We start from the raw sequence: 27,128 nt of genomic DNA on the forward strand, positions 1-27,128 counted from the left end.
GATTTCTTCCATTAGACATAAAAAAGGGACGCCTGGGTGGCTCAGCGGTTAAGCGCCTGCCTTTGGCTCAGGGCGGAGTCCCGGGATCGAGTCCCACATGAGGCTCCCTATATGGGGCCTGCTTCTCCCTCTGCCTGTGTCTCTGCCTCTCTCTTTGTGTGTCTCTCATGAATAAATTAAAAAAAAAAAATGACATAAAAAAAACCCAAACTTAAAGAAAATTTGTTAAACTGAACTACATTAAAAATAAAAACCAATTTCTCAGAGTCACCATTAAAAGTGAAAAGGCAAGCCACAGAATACGAGAAGATAACAGTAGTAAATATAGCCAACAAAAGACCTGTATAGAGAACATACAAATAACTCCTGCAAATCAATAAGAAACATAACTTTAAAAATGGACAAAAGATTAAAAAAAAATTAAATTAAATTTAAAAAAAAAGGGGGATCCCTGGGTGGCGCAGCAGTTTAGCACCTGCCTTTGGCCCAGGGCGCGATCCTGGAGACCCAGGATCGAATCCCACATCAGGCTCTGGTGCATGGAGCCTGCTTCTCCCTCTGCCTATGTCTCTGCCTCTCTCTCTCTCTGTGTGACTATCATAAAAAAAAAAAAAATGGACAAAAGAGGTGAACGGATAGGTCACACATATATATACACCAACACACACACATACATATGACATCGAAATGGCCAATAAGCATATGAAAAGGTGCTTAACTTCAGTGAATCATCAAAGCTAGTAAATCAAAGCCACAATGAGATACCACTACACAACCACACAAAAAACTAGCACTTAAAACACTAATGACATCAAAATTTGTAAAGAATGTAAAGCAACTGGAACCGTACTATCAGATGTTCTTTGCCCTAAGTGAAATATTAGAGATAGCTGTTTCCAGGCATTAAACAACGGTGGTGCAGGACTGTGATCCACAAGAAGAGAAAACACAAGTTGAGCTGCCTGTCACCTCCACCTTCCTGCCTTGGGGCATCTTCCCAGCCACAGTACAGGGAGCTGGAGCCCAAACGGGAGAGTGGCAGTCTCCTGGAGCTGAGGAAGCAGACACAGATGGGGATTCAAGTCTGGAGGCTCCAGAGACGGCTAGAACGTGTAGGGCAGACTGTCTGAGTAGGGGGGAAGTGCACGGGGGCGGGCAGTGCACGGAAGAGGAGGGAGATGGCTCTGCGTCCCTGGCAGAGGGCTGGGTAGCACACATGCAAGGTGAGATTCTGGAAGGTCTAACAAACAGATGGCAGTGGCTATGAGAGTGGAGCGCTCTCGATGCCGACACTAAAGTGTCAGCTCACCCAGTACGGGATGACCTGCTGAGCACCTCTGTCCTTTAACTGACATCCCAGAAAGGCCAAGCATTAAGTCTAAAGAACGCCCTCTAGAGTAAGGGCCATGCCTCCAGAGTAAGGATAAATCCAAAACAGACTCACTCTAACAAGGCATAAAACCTAGCCTGACAGGGTCAAAAAAACAGGCCAGTAACTGCTCGTTAGAAAAAAAAAGAAAGCTTCTCTAAAAAAATTTTAAAGAAAGCTGCTCTAAAGTAAGACAAGATCCCCATGGTGTAAAATACATATATCTGACACAGAATAAAAAATTAGTAAACACACAAAGAAGCATGAAAACATTGACTTGCAATGTAGAGGAACAAGCAAACCATAAAAACAGACCCCAAGATCACCCAGACATTTAAATTACCAGACAAGCTCTTTATTATAAATATCTTTGGGGATCCCTGGGTGGCGCAGCGGTTTGGCGCCTGCCTTTGGCCCAGGGCGCGATCCTGGAGACCCGGGATCGAATCCCACGCCGGGCTCCCGGTACATGGAGCCTGCTTCTCCCTCTGCCTGTGTCTCTGCCTCTCTCTCTCTCTCTGTGTGTGACTATCATAAATAAATTTTTAAAAAAATTTTAAAATAAAATAAAATAAATAAATATCTTTAAGAATTTGGAGGCAAAGATGGGCCCGAGGGGTGAGAAGACGGTGAATCTCAGTAGAAAATGCAAACTCAGGGCGCCTCAGGGGCTCAGTCGGTTAAGCATCTGCCTTTCACTCAGGTCATGATCTCGGAGTTTTGGGATGGAGCCCCATGTCAGGCTCCGTGCTGAAGTGGAGGGGAGCCTGCTTCTCCCTCTCCCCACTCCCATCCCACCCCCTACCCCTGCTTGTGGGCACTTGTGCTCTCTCTCAAATAAATAAATAAATATTAAAAAGAAAATGCAAACTATCAAAAAAAAAACACATGGAAATTTAATTTTTTTTTACATGGAAATTTTAAAATTGAAAATAGTACATCTGAAATGAGAATCATAAGGAGATTGATAATAGGAAATGCAGAGGGGTTAGTGAACTTAAAGAGAGATCAACAGAAAGTACCCAAACTGAACAACAGAAAGAAAAACACCATAATATTGCTGACCCAACAGAGCTTCCAAATACATGAAACAAACTGACGGCATGTTTGCAGTTACATTCCTGTCCTAAGTACCCGCTCACTTGCTCCTGCCTCTTCTTTTTCTTCATCAATCCTGCTAGGAGGTTGTCTATTCTACAGATGCTTTCCCAAGTCTCCTTTTGGCTTTATTGACATTTCCATTTCTTTCTGTTTTCATTGTTACTACTCTCTTACTTCTGCATACTGTGGACTACTTTGTCCTTTAGCTTCTTGAGTTGAATGCTTAGGTGTCCCCCACCCCCAGTCTTTCTCTTGTTTCCTAATAATTGCTTTAAAGGCTAAAAAAACTAATAGAATTAAAGGGGGAGGAGGGAAGAATCCATCATCATGGCTGCTGAATTTTAATACCTCTCAATGGAAAAAAAAAAAAAAAAGACCACAAAGACATTCAGCAAAGGTACAGATAAAATAGGCAGACAAAAAATAAGGATGTCGAAGATCTGAAACAACACTATCAACCAACTTGATCTAATTTACATTTACAGAAAATTACAACTGCAGAATATATATTCTTTTAAGTACAAATGGAACATTCAGTGAGATGGGTCATATGTGGGGCCAGAAAATTAGTCTCGGTAAATGTCAAAAGATTGAAATTTACAGAAGATATTCTCTGACCACAATGGAATTAAGTTAGAAATAGGTAAGATCATCTAGACTCCCCAAATATTTGGGAATTAAACACTTCAAGAACAACACATCAGGGGCGCCTGGCTGGCTCAGTCAGTAGAGCATGTGATTCTTGGATCTCAGGGTCGTAAGTTCAAGCCCCATGTTGGGGACAGAGTTCACTTTAAAAACAATAGTAATGGGGATCCCTGGGTGGCGCAGTGGTTTGGTGCCTGCCTTTGGCCCAGGGCGCGATCCTGGAGACCCGGGATCGAATCCCACGTCGGGCTCCCGGTGCATGGAGCCTGCTTCTCCCTCTGCCTGTGTCTCGGCCTCTCTCTCTCTCTCTGTAGCTATCATAAATAAATTAAAAAAAAAAAAACAATAGTAATAAAATAAAGAAGCACATCAAAATTTATGTTCAAGAAGGAAGTGGGACCCAAGCAGAGTTTTAAAAGGCAGGCAGATTCTGTTTACACACAGAAGGATAAAGTCAGGGTACAACCACCAAAGAGGCAAGGAGGTAGGAAAGGCCAGAATATGCATAAAAGGAGGCCTTCAGGGAGTGCTTTCTTTTATTGCAGCTCATCTTCTAAGGAGCAATTTTAACCTTTCCCCCCCAGACCCAGATAATGTGTTTGATATACTCCTATGGGTATAATTCTCAGCTCAAGCATGTGAACTCATCTCTATTCCCCCATGCAAAAAAACGCATCATTTGCAACACACATCACAACACACCAGCGTATATCACATGGAGATCTGAAGCACAAGTGAAGTCCTTAACAAAAAATGATTCCATGTTTTCTCCAATTGTTATATTTTCTTTGATAGAATACTTCATTAAGGTAAAAATTCTTTTGGTTAAATCATTTTGATCATCCTTTAATCACAACTGAAATTCCTATTTTTCTTCTATATTATAAGCGTATTTCATAAAATGAGCAATAACTTTTCATGAAAAGTTAGAGAGCCATACAAAATATATTCACCTATGGGAAATAACAGCCTTAAAAATATATATACCTATACACAATTCCACATTTCTACAGTTCATAGCTGAATTCCTAACATAAGTACATAAATATAATCTTTCCAAACATCCTCTTTTTAAGAATCTGACTGATTTAACTTCAGTACCTGTAAGAATCCATAGTTGTGCTGTCTCCCACCTTCTGATGTGTATGGATACTTAGTACAATTTAACAGTGATGGGAATTAGTGTTGATTTATCAAATACCTACTCTATTACCTTCAATAAAGTTTTTTCTGGGGGTGCCTGGTGGCTCAGTCTGTTGAGCATCCATCTTCAGCTCAGATCATGATCCCAGGATCCTGGAATCAAGACCCATATTGGCTCCCTGCTCAGCAGGGAGTCTGCTTCTCCCTCTCCCTGTGCTGCTCCTGCTCACATACACTCTCGCTCTCTCCCTCAAAAAAATAATAAAAGAAATCTTTAGGGGCACTGGGTAGTTCAGTGGTTGAGTGTCTGCCTTTGGCTCAGATCGTGATCCCAGGGTCCTGGGATCAAGTCCCACATTGGGCTCCTCGCAGGAAGCCTGCTTCTCCCTTTGCCTGTGTCTCGGCCTCTCTCTCATGAATAAATAAATAAAATAAGGAAAGAAAGGAAAGAAGGGAAAGAGAGAAAGAAAGAAAGAAAGAAAGAAAGAAAGAAAGAAAGAAAGAAAGAAAGAAAGAAAGAAAGAAAGAAAATCCAGAAATAATTTATAGGAAAAAAACTTCAATTTTTTAAAGCATGAACTAGAAAAGCATGCAAAATTTTTTATTTTTCATTTAATTTTAATTTTTTTTTTTTTAAGTAAACTCTACCCCCCAACGTGGGGCTCGAACTCATGGCTCCAAGACCAAGGGTTGCATACTCTACCAACTGAGCCAGCCAAGCATACCTACAAAACTTTTTTTTTTTAATTTTTATTTATTTATGATAGTCACACACACAGAGAGAGATAGGCAGAGACACAGGCAGAGGGAGAAGCAGGCTCCATGCACCGGGAGCCCGACGTGGGATTCGATCCGGGGTCTCCAGGATCGCGCCCTGGGCCAAAGGCAGGCGCTAAACCGCTGCGCCACCCAGGGATCCCCTCTACAAAACTTTTTAAACTGAAATGGTTATTCTATGTTTAAAATACTCAGTGTACCAAGAATAATAAGAAAATTTGTATGCAAATTTTTTAAAAATCTGCAACTTTCTGATTTGGGGGGAAAAATCCTCAGAGAAACAGAATTTAAAACTTAAAAATGAGTTAAAATCATTTCCATGAGAAATGTTGAATGTCACCACCCCTCCAAAAAATGTAAAGTCTCAATTTCATAAACCACAAATGTCACCTTACATATTTGAAAGGTTGGTACTTGGAAGATTTCTCCCTTGAGTTTATCATCCTCTCATAGTTTTAAATAGCACCTATAACCTGATGACTCCCAGATTCCCTCTCCAGCCTCGACTGCTTCCCTGAATTCACACTGGCAGACTTGGCTGCATATGTGACATATCTGTCTGGACACCTAATACTAGGCATCCCAAACTTAACATGCCCAAAAAGCAGTTCTTGATCTTCATCCCACACAGCCCACCTCCCCAAATCTCACTCCTCTATGCCTACATTTCAGTAAAAGGTGACTCCATTTTTTCAAAACCTTGGAGTCACCCCTGACTCTCACATACTACTCCGCACATTTCATGTCTAATCTAACAGTGAATCCAGGTGCCTCCAGTATTCACAGAATCTGACTCCTTCACCATCCAGATCAGTGCAGCCAACCCCCCAGTGGAACCCCTGCCTCCTCATTGCTTTCCTTCTGAATACAGTAGCCAGAGACATTTTAATAAAACATAAATCAGGGCCTGTTACAACTTCCCAAGCCACACGAGTCAAAGTCAAAATCTTCAAATGGTCAGCAAAGCCACATTCTTCTCCAGCCATTCTCTCCCCACCCCCATTTTACCTCCTACCAACTCTCCTTTTGCTCTCCATTCCAACCACCCTGGGCTTCAACTTGAGCAAGCTAAACAAGCTCTGCCTTGGGGCTTTTGCACCCTGATTCTCTCTGCCTGAAATGCTCTTACCCCATTATTTCCAAGGCTTGTCCCCTCACCACCCTCCCAATGCCACTTTCTTAGGAGGAACTCCCTAACTAAAATCACACCTCCCAACATCCCCGTGCCCCTTTTCTACGTTATTTTTCTGCCAGCACCTGCTACCATCTAACATACTTTATATTTCACCTATGTAGCTCATTTATGTTCTGTCTCCTCCCACTAGAATGTAAATTCCAAGAGGGCAGGGACCTTTTTTATTTGCTAATGTATCACCAATGACTAAAACATTACCTGATACACAGTTCAATAAATATTTGTTGAAGAAAGAAGGAAACACTAAGGAAAAGAGGTTTACTAGTGAATGCTTTATTCCTTTTTTACCAACTCTCCTGAAAGTGAATTTTCTTGAGTCAAGCCATGAAATTTGGAAGGAACATACGATACAGGAAATAATATCATGGTTTCCTTTATTTTTCTCTCTGTACACATGACAAACCCTTATTACTCTGACTGATCCTAGCAAAAAAAAACTGCCATCTGCCCTCTCCTTCCAGATTCACCACTGTCACCCTCATCTAACAGTATCTTTGGCTTCCAGATTCATGTTTGATCCAATACTCTATGTTATGACTGAAAGATTTTTATTCTAACCTATATGGATATTAACCAACTCTTAGAAAGATCACCCTGTAAAAGATCAAGAACAATTTGTAACACAAAATAAAATTGTGTTGCCCTAGAAAAAGAATACCTAAGGTCCAAGAAATTGATTTGTCTTCAGTAAAACTCACTGACTTAGACAAATCCTTTCATAAAAAACTGCTGCAAAGAAGTGACTATCTGGTTGTGCTGCCATCAATTCAGTTTCAATATCGCTGTATTTTTTGCATTGTAAAATCACACAAATTTGTCATAGAAAGAAATCATAAATGCTAAGTAAAAAGTGCAAGTTTTCTCCCCTTCCGCCTAAATCCCAATTCCCATACCATGCTAACTAATCTTCAAATTGCTGTTATCCACTTACCACTACCTGGACGCCTTTCAGGGTTAGTACTTTACGGTTCACCTTCAAAAAACAGCCTTGTGTGCCTTTGTGATAGACCCCCTGTAATAGCAGTTCTCAAACTTTTTAATCTCAGGACCTCTTTACATTCTTGAGAATTACAGAGGACCTCCAACGAACTCTTATTTATATAGGCTATCTCACCAATGTTTACCATATCAGAAATTTAAATGTCAATTTTTATTTGTTCACTTAAAAACAATTTTAGTACTAGAAAATAACTGTTTTCCACAAAAAGTAGCCTTTTTAGATAACTATAGACTTTGAAGCTACACCAAAACTCTCTAAGTGGTAGTTTTGTTTTTTTTTTAAAGATTTTTTATTTCTTGGGATCCCTGGGTGGCGCAGCGGTTTGGCGCCTGCCTTTGGCCCAGGGCACGATCCTGGAGACCCAGGATTGAATCCCACATCGGGCTCCCGGTGCATGGAGCCCGCTTCTCCCTCTGCCTGTGTCTCTGCCTTTCTCTCCCTCTCTCTGTGTATCTCATGAATAAAGAAATAAAAAAATCTTTTTTTTTTTAGTTCTTTTTTTTTTTTTTTTTTTTTTATTTATGATAGTCACAGAGAGAGAGAGAGAGAGAGGCAGAGACACAGGCAGAGGGAGAAGCAGGCTCCATGCCGGGAGCCCGACGTGGGACTCGATCCCGGGACTCCAGGATCACACCCTGGGCCGAAGGCAGGCACTAAACCGCTGAGCCAAACCGCTGAGCCACCCAGGGATCCCCTGTAAGTGGTAGTTTCTTAAAGGCTAGTTGTGATGTAGAATCTAAAACTGTATCAAGGAACTTCTGTATTCTGTTACATTAAAATCCAATGGTCCATCTTGCACTTTGGATATATCTTTTACCTGTGTGTGATTTTATAAAGTCATGTATTGATCACTTAGAAAACATTGGTGTATTAGATTATGCAGATTTTCTGAATAATACATTTCATTACATCAAAATATCACATTTTTAAATATCACAACTAATCTCTACATCACAATAGCAGATACAAGTTTTCCAAAATCCTAATTTTCATTGGAAAGCTAAAATTTTATCACTGGCAACATATACTACCAGTTGTTTTCCCTGAAAGACTCCTTTATACTCTTTTTTAGCCCGAATAACCATTGTTTGTGGGTGGTAGTTCAAGAAAAAATGATAGTTCATAAAAAAAAGCAGCCAGTACAGCTTGCAACTCAAACAACTGCCCATCTGCTTTTCCTAGAGATAATTGTAATACCTCAGTGCACGGCAGAAGTGCTTTACCTGTACTTCTCATTTCAACCTACAGAGTACCAAAAAAAAAAAAATCCATGCAAGGGTCAACAGTTAATAAAACTAATCTTTTCTACTGCTTCATCAAGGACATTCTTAAGTGAAAAACAAATTTTTATTTCATGTATTTATTTATTTATGAGCGTATCCATGAACACCATGGCTACTAGTACAGTGAGGTGCTACAACCTCAATTCACACTAAGGAGTCTGAGTGACTTCTACACTATCTGTGCAAAGAATGCAAATAACATCTAAGTACTGCATTAATATGAAAACAGGTTTAACCTCTCAACCTTCTCTGAAAGGGTATCAGGGACACCTATGGAACTATATACTGTTCTGTACAAGAAGTTTCCTGAAGTGAGATTACTGAGTTATTTGTATACGCATTTTAAGTTGTGATAAGTTTAGCCAAAGCTCTACAAAAAGTCTGTATCAATTTTCATTATCTAAGGCTGCAAGATCATCACTAGTTAAAAATGTAAATAATTTACTTTATACATCCTGAACTGGGAAAGCACCATAATGTAACAAATCTCCATATCTGCCTAAAAGCAGTGCTAAAATGTAACTAGTATTTCAAGGAAAAATACTATTCAAGTACTCAAATCATTTAGATGAGGTAAATATTCTTCTGTAAGTAAAACCTCAACAGCCAAATGCAAGTTTATGCAACAGAGACCTTTGTTTATTGTGGTCAGCCATTATTAGCATTAAGCATTTGAGACTGAATTTCAAAGTATACGCCACCTGCACTCATCCTTCATTTGCTTATCGAGTGGGTGGGATCAATATTTCAATATAAAGTACACAGTCTGAAAAAATGTCAGGCTACAACAGTACAAACAGGACCCTAATTAATTGGCTGAGGGCTGGCCCTTAGCTTTATTTTATTTAAAGATCTATTTATTTATTTATTTATTTATGATAGACATAGAGAGAGAGAGAGAGAGGCAGAGACACAGGAGGAGGGAGAAGCAGGCTCCATGCTGGGAGCCCCACGAGGGACTCGATCCCAGGACTCCAGGATCGCGCCCTGGGCCAAAGGCAGGCGCCAAACCGCTGAGCCACCCAGGGATCCCCTGGCCCTTAGCTTTAAAACCTCACATAGAATTATGGGAAGTGTACAGTTTAGCACATACTGTCTGCAATCAAATGCCAACCATGTTCATAAAAATATCAAAGACAACCTTTCTTGCCCCAAATCCTTCCTCCTGAAGCAGGGAGAGGGGAGGCTAAGGCTCCATTCCTGGGGAAACGATTACTCCTGTGTAAGGTAAAATAACCAGAAGGTGGGTATTTTCAGTTCACAAGGGATGCTGCTTCCCCACTCAACTTCTCCCACGTAGCTCCAAAGGGCGTATTATCAAGTCCTACTTATGACTGAAAAGGTCAAGGATATCAGTGTCAACTAGGATCCGTGGTTCTTAACCTCCTGGGGAGCACGAGCCACTCTGGGGAGAGGATAAAAGCTGTGTGTGGATAAAGCAGTAAAGGATCCAGGTACCTCCGGCAGAGCCCATGCCTGGGGTTTAGAGCAGGATCATGGACTCTGAACCTGAGAAACCACTTAAGTCCAATCTCCTCAGGAAACTGGAAGAGTAAAATGGCTTATCTAAGGTCAACAGAGAGTTAGAAGGGGAATTAGGCAAGAAAGAAACAACTCAAAGAGATTTTTGAATAAAGCCATCCAGAGTCTCCAAGTAACCTCTTCTTAGACGGAGAAAGTTCCACCACAAACTAAGAGAAAACTGTAATCAGAGAAGTTTTTTAAGTACAGCTGGACACAAGTACTGTTGTTCACAAAACCCTTCCGTACTCCTAGGCTGAACACATACGGAAAAACACGACCAGAAAGCTTGGAGAGCACTCACCGTGTTCCACAAAAACATTGCAGTGTGGACCCCCATGCCTCGATGACTCCTTCTTCCCTGCTCCTTTGATAAAGTGCAGGGCAGGCAAACTTGGCCTTCTTTGGTCCCCAAGAACTTTGCCAGGCTGCTGCCCCATAAAGTAATGATAGGCACCCCTTTCCAGAAGAGGGTTCAAGATCTTCCAGAACGGTCAGTGGGCTTGGAAGGAAAACAGTATATATGTGGGATTTCACATTCACCCAATCTCCACGAGTCAGTAATTGAGGTCAATCACAAAAAAAAAAAGACATCTTCGGTAACCAAAGGAAGCCGTTTTTTAGATGGACATATGTAAACAGGAGCTCCAATCACTTCTGCAGTTTATCAGTCTGAAGTAACCTAACTTGCAGTGCTACCCAAAAGTTTCTTGAGTTTAAGTGTCTTTTACTGGCTGAGTAAGTTTCTGTCTTTTCAAGAAGAAAAACAAACATTCACAGGGATGCTTGTAGAAGGGTAACACTAAAGTCATTTCGATTCCCACACATAAAGGAAATGTTGACGGTCTCTGGATGCTTCTCCAGAACTTTCCCCGTGGAAGTCACCCCCTATCTCAGTTTCTTCGTCTTCCAACAAATTTCCTGCCCAACAAGCTGCCGCTCCTGCTTCTCTACCCTGCGCTCCGGAAAAGGACCCGGGTCACCCAGGCTTCGGCGAGAGCTTGCCCTCGACTCCGGCGAGAAGGAATGCGTGCCCAGCAACTTTTCAAGTCCGCTTTTTAAAAGGCCTGTGAAACCAGTCCAGGCTTTTCCTTTGCATTGAAGTTTTTGTCGGGGCTGAGGCCAAGGCGACCGTAGGTGACATTGGAGGGAGTCAGGGCATTGGAGGCTCCCGGGAGCAAGCGGGGGGAAGGGGAGGCCACCTGACAGCGCGGGGGGCTGTGCACGGGGGGCTCCGCGGCCGAGCCGGGCGCCGGGAGCCGGGAGCCGGGAGCCGGGCGCCGGGCGCCGGGCGCCGGGCGCCGGGCGGCGCGGGGTAAGGGGCAGGCTGCCGGGGCGGGGGGGCGGGGCGCGGGCGGCTTACTCGGGGCGTCGCTCCTCCGCGCCTCAGGAACTCAGAGACCACCCCCAGTGTCCCAGAGCCGGGGCAGGGCTGTACGGGAGGACGGGCCGGGGCGGCCCGGAAGGCGGGAGGCGGGCGGAGGGGGAGGAGGCCCGGCCGCCTCAGCTGCCCCGAGCCCGGGGGTCTCTGCCCGAGACACCCCCTCCCCCGGCTCCGGACGTTGGCACAGACGCCGCCGCCGCCGCCGCCGCCGCCGCCGCCGCCGCCGCCGCCAGGCAGTCACATCCCCGGAACTCCGCCGCGGGACCCAGCCTCCCCCCGCAGGTGGGGGCCGTGGACAGCGGAGGGGCTCTTCAGCCGCAGGACCCGGGAACCGGCTCCGGCTCCCGCGCTGCTCAGGGACCGACACCGACCCCCGCGGCCGCCATGATGGATTAGGAGCCGCTCCACAACGAGGCCAGGCCCCGCCCCCGACCCCGCCCCCGGCGACGTCCGGCGCGCGCCTCGCGGGGACCCGGGCTCTCCCGGCGCCGCTCTCGGGGGCGCTGCCGTGCCCTTCGCCTCGGGTCTCGCTGCTCGCCAGAACTTGGCCCAGCACGACCTTTTAAAGGTGGTTTTTCCGAGCGCAAGGTGAGTGGTGAGGAAGCCCCCGCCTCCCCTGCACGGCCATTGGTCCCTGAGAATCCGGGTCAGGTCTCTCTCCTGCGTCCCATTGGCTGGTGAGGGCGGTGAGGCTAGAGCTCCCAGCCAACCGCATCCGGCGCAGGCCGCAGCGCTTGCCGGGAGCTGTAGTCCCGCGGCGCCCGCCCCTGCCTCGGCGCCCCCGCGACTTCTTGCCCTCTGCTCCCGGCTCCTGAGCTTCGGGCCCGCCCTCCTGGGAGCCGGTGGACTCTCGCCGGCCTCGCGTAGGGCTGGCCAATGTCTGTCCTGCGCGGGGAGTAAGGCCGGCGAGCCGCCAAAGCAAGGGGAAAACTGCGGATTGGATTGTTTTAGAACCGGAGTTGGAGTACTTCCTTAAGCCGCCTCTTGAGGGAAGAAAATTTGGCCGGTTCCTGGAAACCAAGGTCTTTGGTGCCTTACCCTCTCTCCCCAAATTCTCACCTTTTCCCCAGGAAGCATAAATATTATCACTAGCGAAAAACAAATGGCTGGAAAACACCCAACATATTGCTAACGAATTCATGGTTTCTTTGGGTTTTCCGGAGGCTCAGTCGTTAAAGGAACAGCATGTGTGAGGCACCTCTCAGACTAAACCAGGCGCAACCGGAGGCCTGAGCTGGAAAGAGCCTGGAGGATGAAACGACCTCATTTCACAGACATAAATGTATTCTCATGAAAACACCCTGTTATGGGATCCCTGGGTGGCGCAGCGGTTTGGCGCCTGCCTTTGGTCCAGGGCGCGATCCTGGAGACCCGGGATCGAATCCCACGTCGGGCTCCCGGTGCATGGAGCCTGCTTCTCCCTCTGCCTGTGTCTCTGCCTCTCGCTCTCTCTCTCTGTATCATAAATAAATAAAAATTAAAAAAAAAAAAGAAAGAAAACACCCTGTTAGCCGAGAAAATGCCAATTGCTGGGTGACCAGGCCTACAGAGCTAGCCAATGAGCCAGTCACCCCAGACCCACACTCGGCGGGACCCATCTCCTGCAACTGAGAAGCAGCCCAGCCCCTCTGTGGTCACCCTGTAGGTATCCCCCCCCCCCCCCCCCCCCGGGCAGTGCACCTGCCTGGGATATACCCATTTCTAAGGAGATCCACTCATCCCAGCGCCTACTCTACACTGTTAGGCTTGTCTAATTTAATCCTCGCGGTAGCCCAGTGAAGCGTGTAATGTCATCCCCCATTGCACAGCTGAGGGAAGATTCAGAGATGGGACTTGGACTCACTCAAGGCCCCTTGCCTAGTTAGTATGTGACAAAGTCACCATTTGAGCCCAGATTGATCTTGCTGCAAAGCCCATGTTTTTTCCACTGTACTGTTGAGGGTAACCATTCACCAAATGTCAGACAACTGATTTTCAGACCTCACTCTTGTTATTAGAAAACCACAGCCACACTACAGGTGTTGTGATCTAGTTATTATATGGTTACAATTTTTCAGACAAATTTCAGCTGGAAGGGAATATGGTAGTGTTTTTAGACAGTGGCTTCTGGTAGTAGTGACAGCCTTAGTCCTGACTTGTAGTATCATTCTTTAATCATTGGACACCCCTGTTCCCCTTTATTCACGTGTGATCTTCTCCTGATTTTTCTTCTTGGAGATTTTGCTTTCTGTTCACGCTTTAATCATTTCCTGCGCGTCACCATTCTCTAGTTTAGCTTAAAATTGGGCAATTGGATCAGAACTCTAATATGCATTTCTACAAACTAATTTCATTCAATATTTACTGAGTCCATGTGCCGAGTGCAGTTCTAGGTGCTGGTATACAACAGGCGAGACACTCTCCTTGTCCTGAGGAGCATACATAGAGACAATGAGCAAAATGGTAACCCAAAGGACTGGTTTCAATGCTGAAAATAAAATTTCTGGACCCACATTCTTTCATAAGGTCCAACCCATTCTCTAAAAGGTTGCTTTACACCTAACGCTTAAGCCTATTCCTGATTCATAGTTAAGCTCCTATGAGCTTTCTTCATTTTTAAGTGGGGGTCATATGTGCTATCAGATGAGATCTTGTTTGGTCTTCCACCACCTGAGATGCTTCTTCAGGGTCAGTGTGGAGGCACACTGACCTGCATATAATCTAAAGGCACATCCCCTATCTCCACTTTCTACTCACCATCTTCTGGTTGTAGGTGAACCCCAAGCCTAGACTACAGTACTTCCTAGAGATGCACACTGCTTTTACTCCCTTTATAACACTGTACAGTAACTTTTGACTTAAAAACTAAGATGCCGATGGTCAAAAATCAATGTTGCCCAATGTTGAGTAAACCCTTTTATGTATTCTCTTCATTAAAATTCCATAAAAATTAATTTTGTCCTGACTTTTATAAAGCAAAGCAACCCGTAAGTTGCCACAGGGATTCAGTAACTAGTGTAAAAACTTCCCCTTATCCGTTTTTCAGAAGCACTCACTGGAATTAACACAAGCGCGCCCTCTAGCGGGCCACAGAAAGATCATCCCTAAGAGGTGCTTTCAGACAGTTCTCCCATTGGGCAGGTAATTGCCATTCAGGATATGATGAACAGCATAGGCTGACAGCTTGGGAGACCAGAGCCAGCAAGAACTTTCAGAGAGCTTACAAATGATCCCAGTCAGTGAAAACAAACCAGGGACATGGGCTTCCACCCTCTCCATTCTCTGTTCTCAGAAGACATCTGGCATGGCAGGTGTTCTCAAAACTACAGTAAACAGATCTAAATTGCAATACAGCCTATGGAATATTCAGTTGTCTGTAAAGTGACACCTCTTGAGTAATGTTATAAGAACAAGAAACATACCATTAATGAAGAAGAGCACAGCTGTATTTCAAAAGTGTCAAATGCAGTGTCCAAAGTCACTACCACTCAAACTGTCCTAGGTTTACCTAAATGACCCAAGCAAAGCAGTTAAGATCTCGTCAGATTTTGTATCTGCTAAGCCCTCCTTCAACTGTACTCCACACCCAAGTGTTACACAGGACACTGGGACAGAAACAGTGATGTTAACTTCACATTTATAAATATATAAAAAATGAATTCATGTATGTAAAACAAAATAGCACTTCACAGACTGCCTTAAAAAAAAAAAAAAAAAAGGCGCCGCCTTCATTCAGCCCAGGGTGTGATCCTGGAGACCCGGGATCGAGTCCCACGTCGGACTCCCTGCGTGGAGCCTGCTTCTCCCTCTGCCTGTGTCTCTGCCTCTCCCTGTGTCTCTTGTGAATAAATAAAATATTAAAAAAAAAAAAATGCTTCCCAAACCTGAATCAGAGTACCATTTCTACAGTCATTAGGAAAACCAATGCAGAGGAAATTCTAGCTTTCTTCAGGGAGAACTTCAACCTCCTGTTTTTAACCCTGAATTATTACAAAGTTAACGCATTACTACTTCAATCACAGGAGGAAAAGAGTTCTTCTTTTCCCATCTGCATTTCTTATTCTGTTTTCATGTTCCTCAGAGAACCCTGAACATTATTCTATCATCAGTTACTCAGCTTCTGACAAATCACTCTTAAAGACAGATCAGATTAAGGCAGCCTGGCATAGATATACTTGAATCTATCACTACAAGGAACATGCAATGAGATATGAGATTCTAACCAAGCAAAGGCTGCTTGGTTGACTTTATTCTTCCATTCGACTGCTGAATTAATGTTGCTAAGTACACAGGCACCGGGGTGGCTCAGTTGGTTAAGTGTCCAACTCTTGATTTCAGCTCAGGTCATGATCTCAGGGTCATGAGATTCAGCCCCGCACTGGCTCTGCACTGGGCATGGAGCCTGCTTAAGATCCCCACCCTCCCATCCCCACTCGCTCTCTCCGTCTCAACAACAAAAAAAGTTACGAATTATATTCTTCAATGTTGCACTTGAGCTGCAGAGGGGGAACAGAGTCCAAAACACAATTTTGGGGGCAGGGAGGCTGTGTTTTTTATAGGGGCAATTTCATGGGGGCATTGTGCCTTGTGAATTGATGGTCAGTAGAAGAAAAGGATTCTCCAGCATTCCTGAATAGGAGTCCATTTGGCTGAAACACTGTGTGCTTTTAAAGGCTTGAAAGTTAAAAAAAAAAAAAAAAAAAAGGAATAATAATAACAAAACTTTGAAAAATAAAAATAAAGGCCTGAAACTACCCTTAGTGCTGGACTCTGTGGGCAACCCAAGGGGCTGGTAGCACTTCCCCCAGGCTTTGCCCTAGAATAGCTAAAAGGAGGTCTTTGGACCAGCGGCAGCCTGATGTAGGTCAAGTGATGAGTGTCACAACTCTCCACAGAGCCACATATGGGACCACAGATCAGATTCTTCACTTTCAAGAACTGCTCCGATCAGGTGTACACTGTCAGGTCCTTCAGATGTCTCTCCTCACCCTTCTTGTTCTAAAAGCCTCTGGCGTGTTTCCATAACAACTTCCTCCATTATTTCTGGCTTTAAGAGGTCTTTGATCTAAAAAAGAAAAGAAAAAAGTATTTGTTCAGAAAAGACACCAACCATAAGCATCAAGCCAATCCAAAGGCAGAAACCAAGCATGGTTACCATAAACCTTCTATATCCCTTTCATTTTCTTTTAAAGATTTATTTATTAAAAAAAAAATAGGGATCCCAGGGTGGCGCATCGGTTTGGCGCCTGCCTTTGGCCCAGGGCGTGATCCTGGGGACCCTGGATCGAGTCCCATGTCGGGCTCCCGGTGCATGGAGCCTGCTTCTCCCTCTGCCTAGGTCTCTGCCTCTCTCTCCCTGTGTGACTATCATAAATAAAAATTTAAAAAAAAAAAAAAAGTAAAAAAAAATTAAAAAATAAAGATTTATTTATTTTAGAGAATGAGAGAGAATGCACAAGTGGGGAAAAGGGGCAGAGAGAGAAGGATGGAGAATTCCAAGCAGGCTCTGTGCTGAGCGCAGAGCCCCAAATCCTTAGACTGACACTAGACACCCGGAATAGTACAAGTATCTTGGGGAAAGATCTACCAGACACTTGATAGGGCTGTCCAGCAGATCAGTTCCTACCGCTGGACATGGTGAAGGTATCTGGGAGATGTGCCTACAATCCCTGAGGGAGCATAAACTCTCACTGTCAACTTACAGATCCATGAAAACAAGGGAAGGCGTGGCTGGATGGAGTACCTGATGTGGAAGGGACGCCTCGTAGCAATACAGGATGCTGGTATCATACAGCATCATCCTCTGAGTGACCAGCGAGACGATGCAGTTCCGGAGCCGGGAGATCACCTCTCGGTCAGCGAGGGAGATGGGCTACCAGTGGGGAGGCAAAGGTAAACAATTAGAACTGAAGTCCGTGAACAGTCACAGCAAATCACAGACATCGTTTATAACTTCAGCTCGATCCCTCCGGGACTCCAAACCAATCAACTGCTAACTCCAAGGGAGATTAAAAAGGATGGCTCTTCAGCTGCTATTACCCTGCAACCTGCCACCTCTGCCAACAGAGATCAAGCCAGTTCCATTTTATCCCTTCAGGAGAGAAGGCCAGATCATGCTATGAAGACACCTCAACGGAGACTCAAACCCAGACTACAGCACATACATGGTTTAAAACAACCAACTATGGGGGTGCCTGGGTGGCTCAGTTGGTTAAGTGTCCAGCTCTTAAGGTGTCAGCTCAGGTCATGATCCCAGAGTCAAGGGACAGAGCCGCACGTCAGGCTCTGCACTCATCACGGAGTCTGCTTGAGATTCTCTCTCCCTCTGTCCCTCCCTCCACTTGTGCATGCGCTCTCCCTCTCAAATAAATAATCTTTAAAAAATAAAAAAATTCAAACAGCCAGCCCTACCGAGCCCAAATGTACAGAGACCAGCGGCAATGCTCACTCACCTCCAGGTGTGCTGTGAAGCCCCCTGTGTCTTCTTCCTTGTGCTCAGGTGTGGGGTAGATCCAGATGAAGCCATTGTTACCCAGAATCACCGAGGCACCACAGGGCAAGTCATGGAAGTGAGTCTTCTGCCGTTTCACTAGGGAGGGGGAAACCTGGACCAAAACTCCCTGGCCCAGCTAAAGAAAGAGGGCACAAACCGAGTCACTGAAGGGTTATCAGTGAAGTGCATGAAAAGCAAACCACAGAACACACATCCTAGTTATGGCAGGACTAGGGCCACTCCTATTAATGACTGCAGTCCCGGGTGTACACACACTGTTAATTACTCCCAGAGAACACTTCCGAATGCAGAGGTGATTTATGCACTCCAACAGAAGGTGACTTTCAATACTCCCCTCTCATTCTTCTGCCCTTAGCATTATATTCGAATCTGGGCTTGGTGTGCTGGTAGTCGAAGAAGCTGGAGCTCATGAGGATGAGTCCAAGCCTCTTGTGAGCCAAGGTGCGCTGTTCTGTTCCACCTCTATCCCAGTCACCTACTGTGCCTTTGAGATGTGTGCTATGTGCCACTGGGCAAGGGGAGTGGCCAAGGGCTGGATGCAAAACCATCCCTGATCCTGGGAGGGCAGCTCAAGTCCCCAGCCCGCTGAGGGAGGGTCTGCAGTACCCAGGCCTGTGAGGGTGAGCGAAGACAGCACAGCTGTTCCACCTCCTGCTCCAAGGCTGTGAGTGTGGTGACTGTAGCCACTCCACAAGGAAACACGCTTCTGTGCCAATCAGGAAATGAAAAGGTTCGCCCACATAAAGCCAAAAGACTAATAAATCATAATCTGTTTTAGAAAATATGGTATCGTGGGACTTTGGGGTGGCTCAGTCGGTTCGGCACCTGGCTCTTGGTTTTGGCTCAGGTCATGATCTCGGGTTTGTGGGATCCGTGCTCATCAAGGAGTCTGTCTCTCTATCCCTCTGCGCCCACCCCCACCCCCCCGCCACTTGCATGCTCTCTTGCTAAAATAAGTGAATCTTTAAAAGAAGTATGCGGTCATTAAAACAGCAAGAGCCTCAATGTAACTTCATACAAGAAAGCAGTGACATTTCATTTAAGCTCAAGCGGCAAACCAATCTTTCCCAGTAATGACATCCATTTTATTGACTGGACATTTGGCTAGAGCCAAGGCCGTCAGGTTTTGCTCCTAGTACAGCCTCTTAGCCCTGCCCCATTACAAAGCTGCAATGCCCCTGGGAGCAAGCAGAGACAGAAGAGCTGCAGAGCCCATGGTCCTAGGAGCTCTTCTGCCACAACAATCTCTGTGAGAACAGAAGTTGTCACCCATTACAATGCTACTGACCCATGACCATGTGAACCACCCAGTTTGTGGGATGCCAACCCATAATGCTTAACTTCCAGGGCTCTTTAGGGCCAAACTCCAGAGAGCACTGGGGATTCAGAAAAGGGTTTCAAGTCTCAGTTCAGCATCCAGGAAGAGCAAGAGCCCAACTTACTTTTCCGTATTTCAGACTCCTTGTGTGCAGAGAGACCGCGCCATCAGAAAACACCGCCTGTACCTCGGCCTGGCCAGACTAATAAAGGAACAATACTCTCATGGCTCCTGCCTTCCCTGGGCCCTTGGCCTCACCTCTCCATCCTTTTCTCCCATCCCCAACAGCCCCACTCGCAGCCTTAGACAGACCCAGAGGACATCACTGCGACCTAACCTCTCCCCCTTAGTTCTCTTACATATCTTGACATAATACCTCTTCTACTCCCTGGATAAAAGCTAACATGGTTAAGAAAAGTTGAGTCTAACTTAAAGCACAGGCCACCATGAGGAACAACCCCAAAGAAATGACCAAGGCAACAGGTCTGAACAAGGGCTAAAGAGCCCAGCTGGGTGAAGGAGATGGAGAAAGGCTGCAGCAGAGCCCATGACACTTGATCTAGGAGCCAGATCCCCACTAGGACTATCGGTCTCCAGTCGGAGACATACGCCAGAAGCCCCATCTCCCAGCTTCACACAAAACGAGATGCTGTAAGGCAGCTGCAGGATACACTGATGAGGTCCCCTTCCTGCAAGAAACCTCTCATTGCCAGCTCGTCTTCTGCAGATCTTCTCCTCTGAAACACACAGAGATGACATGACTTAAGTCAGATCCTGCAGAACAATCTCTCTCCTCTTCTTTTTCAATTCCTCTTGAGATCTTTGGGGCCAGCCATAGTACTCAGACACTATAGTAGGTAAACAGTGTCACTCAAGGAAAACCAGAGCAATCACCACTACTTTCCATTTTACAGGCCTTCCCACAGCTCCTCCACTCTTTCCTCCCCGCCCCCCCTTCTCTGGACAGTATTCCCACTCCTTTCATGCTACTGAAAACCCTCCCAATCCTGCCCAGCCTCCGTTCTCACACTCACCTCCTGTGGCAGCCCTCCATGCTCCAGCAGGACCAGACTAGCTCTGGCTTGACTCTATCTTTACTCACACATTCCCTGTGAAATTCCATTCATTCTTCAGGGATCAATTCTAAGGCCCCTATTTCATACAAGCATCTCCTAGTGAAATCACTCACTCCTTTTGTACAGACACTTGTTTATTCTTTGACTGCCAGGTATTTAGATCAGTTATCTCGCTTCCCCTGCTAATCTGTGCACTTTGAGGAACTGAGCTGAGCCTCCTTTATCTTGCATTCTCCAGAGAACCTAGCACAGTGAGCCCCTCTGAACATACATGCTGGACTGAAGAGAAACCACAGCATTTTACAAAAGACCACCACTTAGGTACTGCAGTTGTCTGGAATAACCAAATGCCACTCAATTTATAAGAAGCTAATCTAAACACAACTTTTCAAGGAACACCTTCACCATGCAAAGCTGATACACCCAGAAAAGGAAAATGAGCCCCAAGCATCTGAGAGCCTCTCTTCTCTCTTTTGGGCTCACTCCCCAAGGCTGTTCCAGATCCTACCACATAGCAACTGCTGCTTATGTTGGAAGGCCTGGGCCAAGTGAAAAGCCTACATGTACCTCCAGGCAGCAAATCTCACAGGAAATAAACACAAGCAAAAGAGGCAACCTCGGGATCCCTGGGTGACTCAGCGGTTTAGCGCCTACCTTCGGCCCACGGCATGATCCTGGAGTCCCAGGATCGAGTCCCACGTCAGGCTCCCTGCATGGAGCCTGCTTCTCCCTCTGCCTGTATCTCTGCCTCTCTCTCTCTCTCTCTCTCTCTCTCTCTCTGTGTGTGTGTGTGTCCGTCCTCTCATGAATAAATAAATAAATAAACTCTTAAAAAAAAAAAAAAAAGAGGCAACCTCAGCATAAAGCAAGAGCTCCCTAGTGGAGCAAGAGACCCCAGAGCTTTTGCTAGCACACTATGTAATACCAGCCTGGAGACCCGTACCAGCTCTCCTCCAGGAAGGTTCATGGATGACAGGAGCAAGACTGAATCCAGCCTAGAATTGGTCTCCACCTTCCACCTCTTCTGTTGAACCTACAGAGAAATTTCACAATTGGACACAGACTCCAGGGGCAAGAACTCACATTGCAAGTGACCAATAATCCCCAATACAACACACCAACTGTTTACATCAAAGGGCACATAAGAGGCACCTGGGTGGTTCAGTCAGTTAAGCGTCTGCCTTTAGCTCAGGTCATGATCCCAAAGTCCTGAGATCAAGGAACCCTACGTCTGGCTCTCTGCTCAGCGGGAGTCTGCTTCTCCCTCTCCTTCTGCCCCTACTCCTGCTTGTGCTCAACTTTGGAGCAGTGTGCTCTCTTTCTCTCTCTTAAGTAATAAATAAAACTTTTAAAAAGGGGGAGGCACATAAGAGTCAAATGCAATGAGTGCCCCATTTGCGTAACTACAGAGAGTGACTATCCCACTCAATCACCAGCTTGCTTTTACTTTGTAAAAACCAATCTGATACCAACTTTACCTCTGTGATTCTCCCCACCACAATGTCTCCTACTTCACCATTATATCTGAAAGATAAAACAAGTCATCCATCAGTGAAGAGACCTTATTACAAGACTAAGCACCACTGGAGATTTCAGTTCAACAGCATGAGGGCCTGGATTAGGCACTAATATGAAGTATGGTAAATTCACATAACTGTGCTTTTCTGACTTACTTCTAGGAACTTGTAACTTCAAACATTCCTACATGTAGGAATAGTCTCCATTAACTATTTTGGACAAACCATTTATTCCAAGTAGTTCGTTAAGGCTGAAACCCCTATTTTGTTAATTACATAACACCAGTACGTGTGGAATATTTCCTAGTGGGCTCTGGAACACAGATGGCTTCTGTATCAGCAAAGGAGACTGAGACAGGACCCCACCCAAACCAGTCCACTCAGGTCTCCACCAGCCACAGGGTTGTCACTCCCATCCCTGTGCTAGTTCCTTATCCCAATTCTAATGATGAGGTGTTCCATGCTGTGAACCTCTTCTCTGTTGGCCCACGCTCACCTCTTGGTGAGCTCATCCAAAGTAATGACTTTAAATACCACTGAGGACTATGCCATTCTCCTGAATTGCAGTCTAGTCAACTGCTGGCTACCTAGCATCTCTATTTACCTGACTAATAAGCATTTCTGAATGTCACCAATCTAAAGCAAAGCTTTCCAGCAGCCCCTGCTCAGCCAGTGAAGCCTCAATAAACGGCAACACCATTCTTCAAGTTGCTCAAGCCAAAAATCTTGGGAGTCTTTGGAGGGATACTTGATTTCCCTCCCTTTCCATATCTCTCTCTCTCTCTCTCTCTCTCTCATGTTCCAGGACACATCTAGCAGCTAATCCCACTGGCTCCACCTTTGAAATATACACAGAAATAAAAGGCATCCAAACTGGGAAAGGAAGAAGTAAAACTATGTCTATTCATACACATGGTCCAATATATGGAAAATCCCAAAGAATACTAAACCCAATACCCTTACATGATTTAAAAAAAAGGGGGGGGGGGCAAAACAAAAAAACTCAGAACACAAAATGTATGCAGAATCCGCCATTACTCCCCACTTCTACTGCTACCTTAGTCCAAGCCACCATCACTTCAGATGATAAAAACAGTCCATTAATCGTCTCTCCAAGCATGTGTTCCCCCTCAATCTCTCCCAGCAGCCAGAGTGAATTTATTAAGACAGAAATTCAGACCATGTCCCTCTTCTGTTCCACCCTCCCAGTGGCATCTCAGACTACATAAAGTGGAAGTCAAAATGCCTATCTGTGGAAAAAAAAAAAAAAAGAAAATGCCTATCTGTGCTACAAGGCAGGCTGTCTGCCCACCTCGGCTCTCTACCTGCATCTTCTCCTACATTCCCCCACCCTTGCTCACAAGGTTCCAAACCCACCGGCTTCCTTTCTGGAGCTAACCTTTATTGAGCCCTTCTAGGTAGTAGGCCCTGAGCTAAGTACTTTACATGTCCTATTTCAATGAATTCTAGTGAAAATCCTACAAGGTAGATCATGCTATTACCCTCAATTTGCAGAGGAGGTAAGTAACCAAGGTTTAGAGAGGTCAAGTAATGTGGGGATCCTTGGAGGCCCACACTTAACTACAGTCACCTATACCCTTTCTATATAGTCACGTTCAAAATCACAGACCTGCTAAATAATAAAGCAGGTGGGGGTAAGGGGTATTTTGTGGCAGAAAAGACCTGGCTGGTAACCTGAATGGCGCAAGAAAGAGAATACACACCTTTTGTTCTCACCTGGTTTTCAAAGCTTTCACACATATCAACTTGTTTACCCTCTCCACTGAGCCAGCCACAGATGCAATGAGCTTCTCTTCCCCCATGTAAGTTCCATGGCCCCTGTTTTGAGAGTAGGATACAAAGTATACGATGGTAAGAGTTGACCTCTCCCCCCAAGAATAATATTTTTTTTTAAGATTTTATTTCTTTATTCATGAGAGACAATGAGAGGCAGAGACACAGGCAGAGGGAGGAGCACGCTCCCCATGGGGAACCTAATGCGGCACTTGATCCCAGGACCCGGGACCATGACCTGAGCCAAAGGCAGATGCTCAACTGCTGAGCCACCCAGGCGTCCCCCCAAGAACAATATGTTCTTAACAGGCTCCTCCTGCCTTTAAAGCCCGGTTTGTCTCTCTACCCAGAACACTCCTTCTTTAAAGAGCTGCACAGACATCTCCCTTGTCCTACTCAAGTCTACTGAAATGTCACTTTCTCCATCTGGCCTATCTGACTTTTTTAAGTCATTTATAATAGTTACCCACCCCACTGCCACCTCCTCCACAATATTTCCAACCACATTCCACCTACCCTGCTCAACTTTCCATTTTCCCCACTGAATTTATCACCAAACATACTAACTTATTTGTCGTGCTAACTGGTGCTTACTGTTTATCTGTATCAAAATATATATAACATGAGAGAGTTCTACTTTGGTCACAGTCGTGCTCCAACTGCACAGAAGACAAACATACTTCATTCATGAATGAAGAACACTTAAGATTCCTTAGGATCCAATAACCTCAAACTAAAAGGTTCAAGACCAATGTTTTAAATGCTGTAACACCCCTCCCCCCACCCAAAGACTGAAATATCACTAGTGTTTACCTATAATGGTGAGTTTTGCTTCTTTTTTTGTTTTTAAGAGAAAGAAAAAGGAGGGGGAGAGATGGAGAGAGAATCTCAAGCGCGGGGGGGGGGGGGGGACGCAGAGGCTCCATCTCAGGACGCTGAGATCACACCTGAGCCAAAATCAAGAGTCAGACACTGGGGATCCCTGGGTGGCGCAGCGGTTTGGCGCCTGCCTTTGGCCCAGGGCACGATCCTGGAGACCCGGGATCGGATCCCACATCGGGCTCCCGGTGCGTGGAGCCTGCTTCTCCCTCTGCCTGTGTCTCTGCCTCTCTCTCTGCCTCTCTCTCTCTCTCTCTCTCTGTGACTATCATAAATAAATAAAGAAAATTAAAAAAAAAAAAAGAGTCAGACACTTAACCGACTGAGACGCTTCTTTTCTTAAATTATCTCCTCATTTAATCCTCACTTCCTTATCAAATAGTCACTGTTATTATCACAGTGATAATACATATGAGGAAACTGACCTCGGAGAGGAAATACAACTTAGCTTATAAATATGTGACGGTACAGGGCTGGAACCCCAACTGTCTGGCTCAAGAGCCTGCACTCTCAACTACACATATTGTACTGCCTTCAGATTCAAAGTGTAGATTTGGGTGCATGTAGCACAATATATTGTGTATGCCCTACGCCCAAACAATTACTGCTTTCAAAACCGAGCACCTGGCTAACAGATGCCGAGAGAAGAGGCCGGGTCAGGAATGCCCACTGGTCCCTCATCTGAACACTGGAAAGAGGCCCCTGCTCCTAACCTTCCCCAGTTCTGCAGATTTCCAACGAAGAAGGCGATCGGGGCCTCAGGCAGAGAACCCAGGAGTCCTTGACACCAGTGGTCGGGACAGAAGGGCTACCAAGGACTGAGGCAAACGGAGACGGAGACACACAAGGTGCGCAGAGTAAGAAGCCCGAGGCCTTGCAAACATGGGGGCGGGAATGCTCAACTGTGCCCTGCGTCCCGCGGGTGCTCAGATGTAAGGGAACAGAGGCCACGTGCAGAGAGCCCAGCAGCTGCCCTTTGGGGCCCCGAGTCCCCAAGTCCCCACGTACCGCATGAATCCCGTGTCCGTGGTGATCGTGTCCCCCGGAACCACCAGATGTTTCTTAGTATCGCGGCCCACGCTCTCGCTAAGAGGCTTGCGAGCAACGGGAAGCCTCATCTCCATCGCCATCTTGGCGCCAAAGAATGGCGCAGGCGCAGTTCGGCCTGGAATCGCGACATCCGGCTCCGCAATTCCCGGCCGTCGCGCGGGTCTCAGAGCGGCCGCCAATGGGAACGCACAGTTCGGTGGCCATGTTTACTCTTGGCAACCATTAGGTTAACATGAAGGGAATGAGGGAGCCAAGTTACCATTTTTACTATTGGCAAGGCTCCACCTATAGATCAATGAAATATCAGGTTTCGGAGCGTTCGATTTTTTTTCACCAAAAATCTCTCCGTAATCATCATCCTATTCATCGTTTACGGGTTAGAGGTAATTGAGAAATGGGCCTGTGAGTTACCTTCCAACTCTAAGTTGCTAAAATGTGATTCTTCGGTATGAGAGAGCTCGGGAGACTGGGGATGGCATCTACAGAAAACACTCATTGGAAAGAAAAAAGAGGTCCTTTTCATACTGTTCCTAGTAGCCCCAGTATACTGCATTACTGCCTCCTCGTGGGTGCTCCTTCAGCACCAACCATCCACCTCTACCCCCAAACAGTACTCCAGATGCTGGTTCTGTTCTTTTTTTTTTTTTTTAATTTTTTTATTTATTTATGATAGTTACACACACAGAGAGAGAGAGAGAGAGAGGCAGAGACACAGGCAGAGGGAGAAGCAGGCTCCATGCACCGGGAGCCCGATGTGGGATTCTATCCCGGGTCTCCAGGATCGCGCCCTGGGCCAAAGGCAGGCGCCAAACCGCCGTGCCACCCAGGGATCCCTGGTTCTGTTCTTAGTAACTGCTTTTGAATGAGCTGATTTACTCTGACTTAAAAAGAAAACCGCCTAAGAAAATATACAAAGCTTGCAAGGCGGGTATATTTTATAGGGTGAATATGTGGCTTTATCTCCGTGTCCTGTTCAATAGGAGCATTTGCCTCCTCCTTCTCCCTGCTTCCCACTACCCTACCCCTTCTCCTTGTCCTACATGGTTCATAGCATCCACAACAAACTGCGTTTCGACCCCAGGGAATTGGAGCTGATGATTCTTTATGCACAAAGACCCTTAAGAGGATTAAATAACTTGCATCAGCCACACACACTATGCTCAGTAAATCAGGTCCACTGCCTCCTGAAGATCCATCAGACCAGTTGCTTCATTAGTCTCCAAATAGACAACATTTCTTTATTTTTTTAAAGATTTTATTTATTTATTCATGACAGATACAGAGAAAGAGAGAGAGAGGCAGAGACACAGGCAGAGGGAGAAGCAGGCTCCATTCAGGGAGCCTGATGTGGGACTCGATCCCACGTCTCCAGGATCACGCCCTGGGCCGAAGGCGGCACCAAACCGCTGAGCCACCTGGGCTACCCCAACATTTCTTTCTAAGCAAAGCTCCCAAATACACCTGTCAATCCTGCAAGGCAGTAAACGATATAAATTCTGGAGCCCCATGGGGCATGCACATACCAGACGCTTGCCTGGAGGAAGAGAACTACAGAAGGGTGAGAAGGTCCATCTGTTGAG

The 27,128-nt window shown here is 45.8% G+C and overlaps 3 protein-coding genes across 4 annotated transcripts in view; all 3 read right to left on the reverse strand.

Moving 5' to 3' along the window:
- The window catches only part of ABL1 (ABL proto-oncogene 1, non-receptor tyrosine kinase), a 146,049-nt gene extending 135,014 nt beyond the window's left edge, over positions 1-11,035 (reverse strand). For both annotated transcript variants that reach the window (XM_055325865.1, XM_055325858.1), the window contains exon 1: positions 10,342-11,035. In XM_055325865.1, the coding sequence (XP_055181840.1) occupies positions 10,342-10,477 (136 nt within the window). In that variant the 5' untranslated portion in view covers positions 10,478-11,035. The remainder of the gene's footprint in view (positions 1-10,341) is intronic.
- A 16-nt stretch (positions 11,036-11,051) lies between these two features.
- On the reverse strand, positions 11,052-11,251 carry LOC129509964 (uncharacterized). Its single transcript, XM_055325890.1, has one exon. It carries the CDS (start codon positions 11,179-11,181, stop codon positions 11,083-11,085), a length of 99 nt encoding a protein of 32 aa, XP_055181865.1. The 5' UTR covers positions 11,182-11,251; the 3' UTR covers positions 11,052-11,082.
- A 4,360-nt stretch (positions 11,252-15,611) lies between these two features.
- EXOSC2 (exosome component 2) lies at positions 15,612-25,634 on the reverse strand. The gene is made up of 9 exons (XM_055336263.1): positions 25,507-25,634; positions 23,563-23,664; positions 21,787-21,832; positions 21,252-21,341; positions 19,904-19,969; positions 19,357-19,425; positions 17,853-18,029; positions 17,144-17,272; positions 15,612-16,465 (listed from the first exon to the last, which is right to left on the reverse strand). Exons 1-9 carry the CDS (start codon positions 25,626-25,628, stop codon positions 16,385-16,387), a joined length of 882 nt encoding a protein of 293 aa, XP_055192238.1. The 5' UTR covers positions 25,629-25,634; the 3' UTR covers positions 15,612-16,384.
- Between the last annotated feature and the right edge of the window lie 1,494 nt (positions 25,635-27,128).

This window comes from Nyctereutes procyonoides, unplaced genomic scaffold, assembly GCF_905146905.1.
Source record: "Nyctereutes procyonoides isolate TBG_1078 unplaced genomic scaffold, NYPRO_anot_genome, whole genome shotgun sequence".
NCBI classification, from domain to species: domain Eukaryota; kingdom Metazoa; phylum Chordata; class Mammalia; order Carnivora; family Canidae; genus Nyctereutes; species Nyctereutes procyonoides.

Excerpts from the sequence above, each read along its gene's own strand:
- LOC129509964 (XM_055325890.1), bottom strand. The coding sequence starts at position 11,181 with ATGTCACCTACGGTCGCCTTGGCCTCAGCCCCGACAAAAACTTCAATG.
- EXOSC2 (XM_055336263.1), bottom strand. The coding sequence starts at position 25,628 with ATGGCGATGGAGATGAGGCTTCCCGTTGCTCGCAAGCCTCTTAGCGAG. Across the intron at positions 23,665-25,506 it reads ACGGACACGGGATTCATGCG|GGGCCATGGAACTTACATGG; the intron begins GTACGTGGGGAC and ends CTCTCAAAACAG. Across the intron at positions 21,833-23,562 it reads GTGAAAGCTTTGAAAACCAG|ATATAATGGTGAAGTAGGAG; the intron begins GTGAGAACAAAA and ends TTTATCTTTCAG.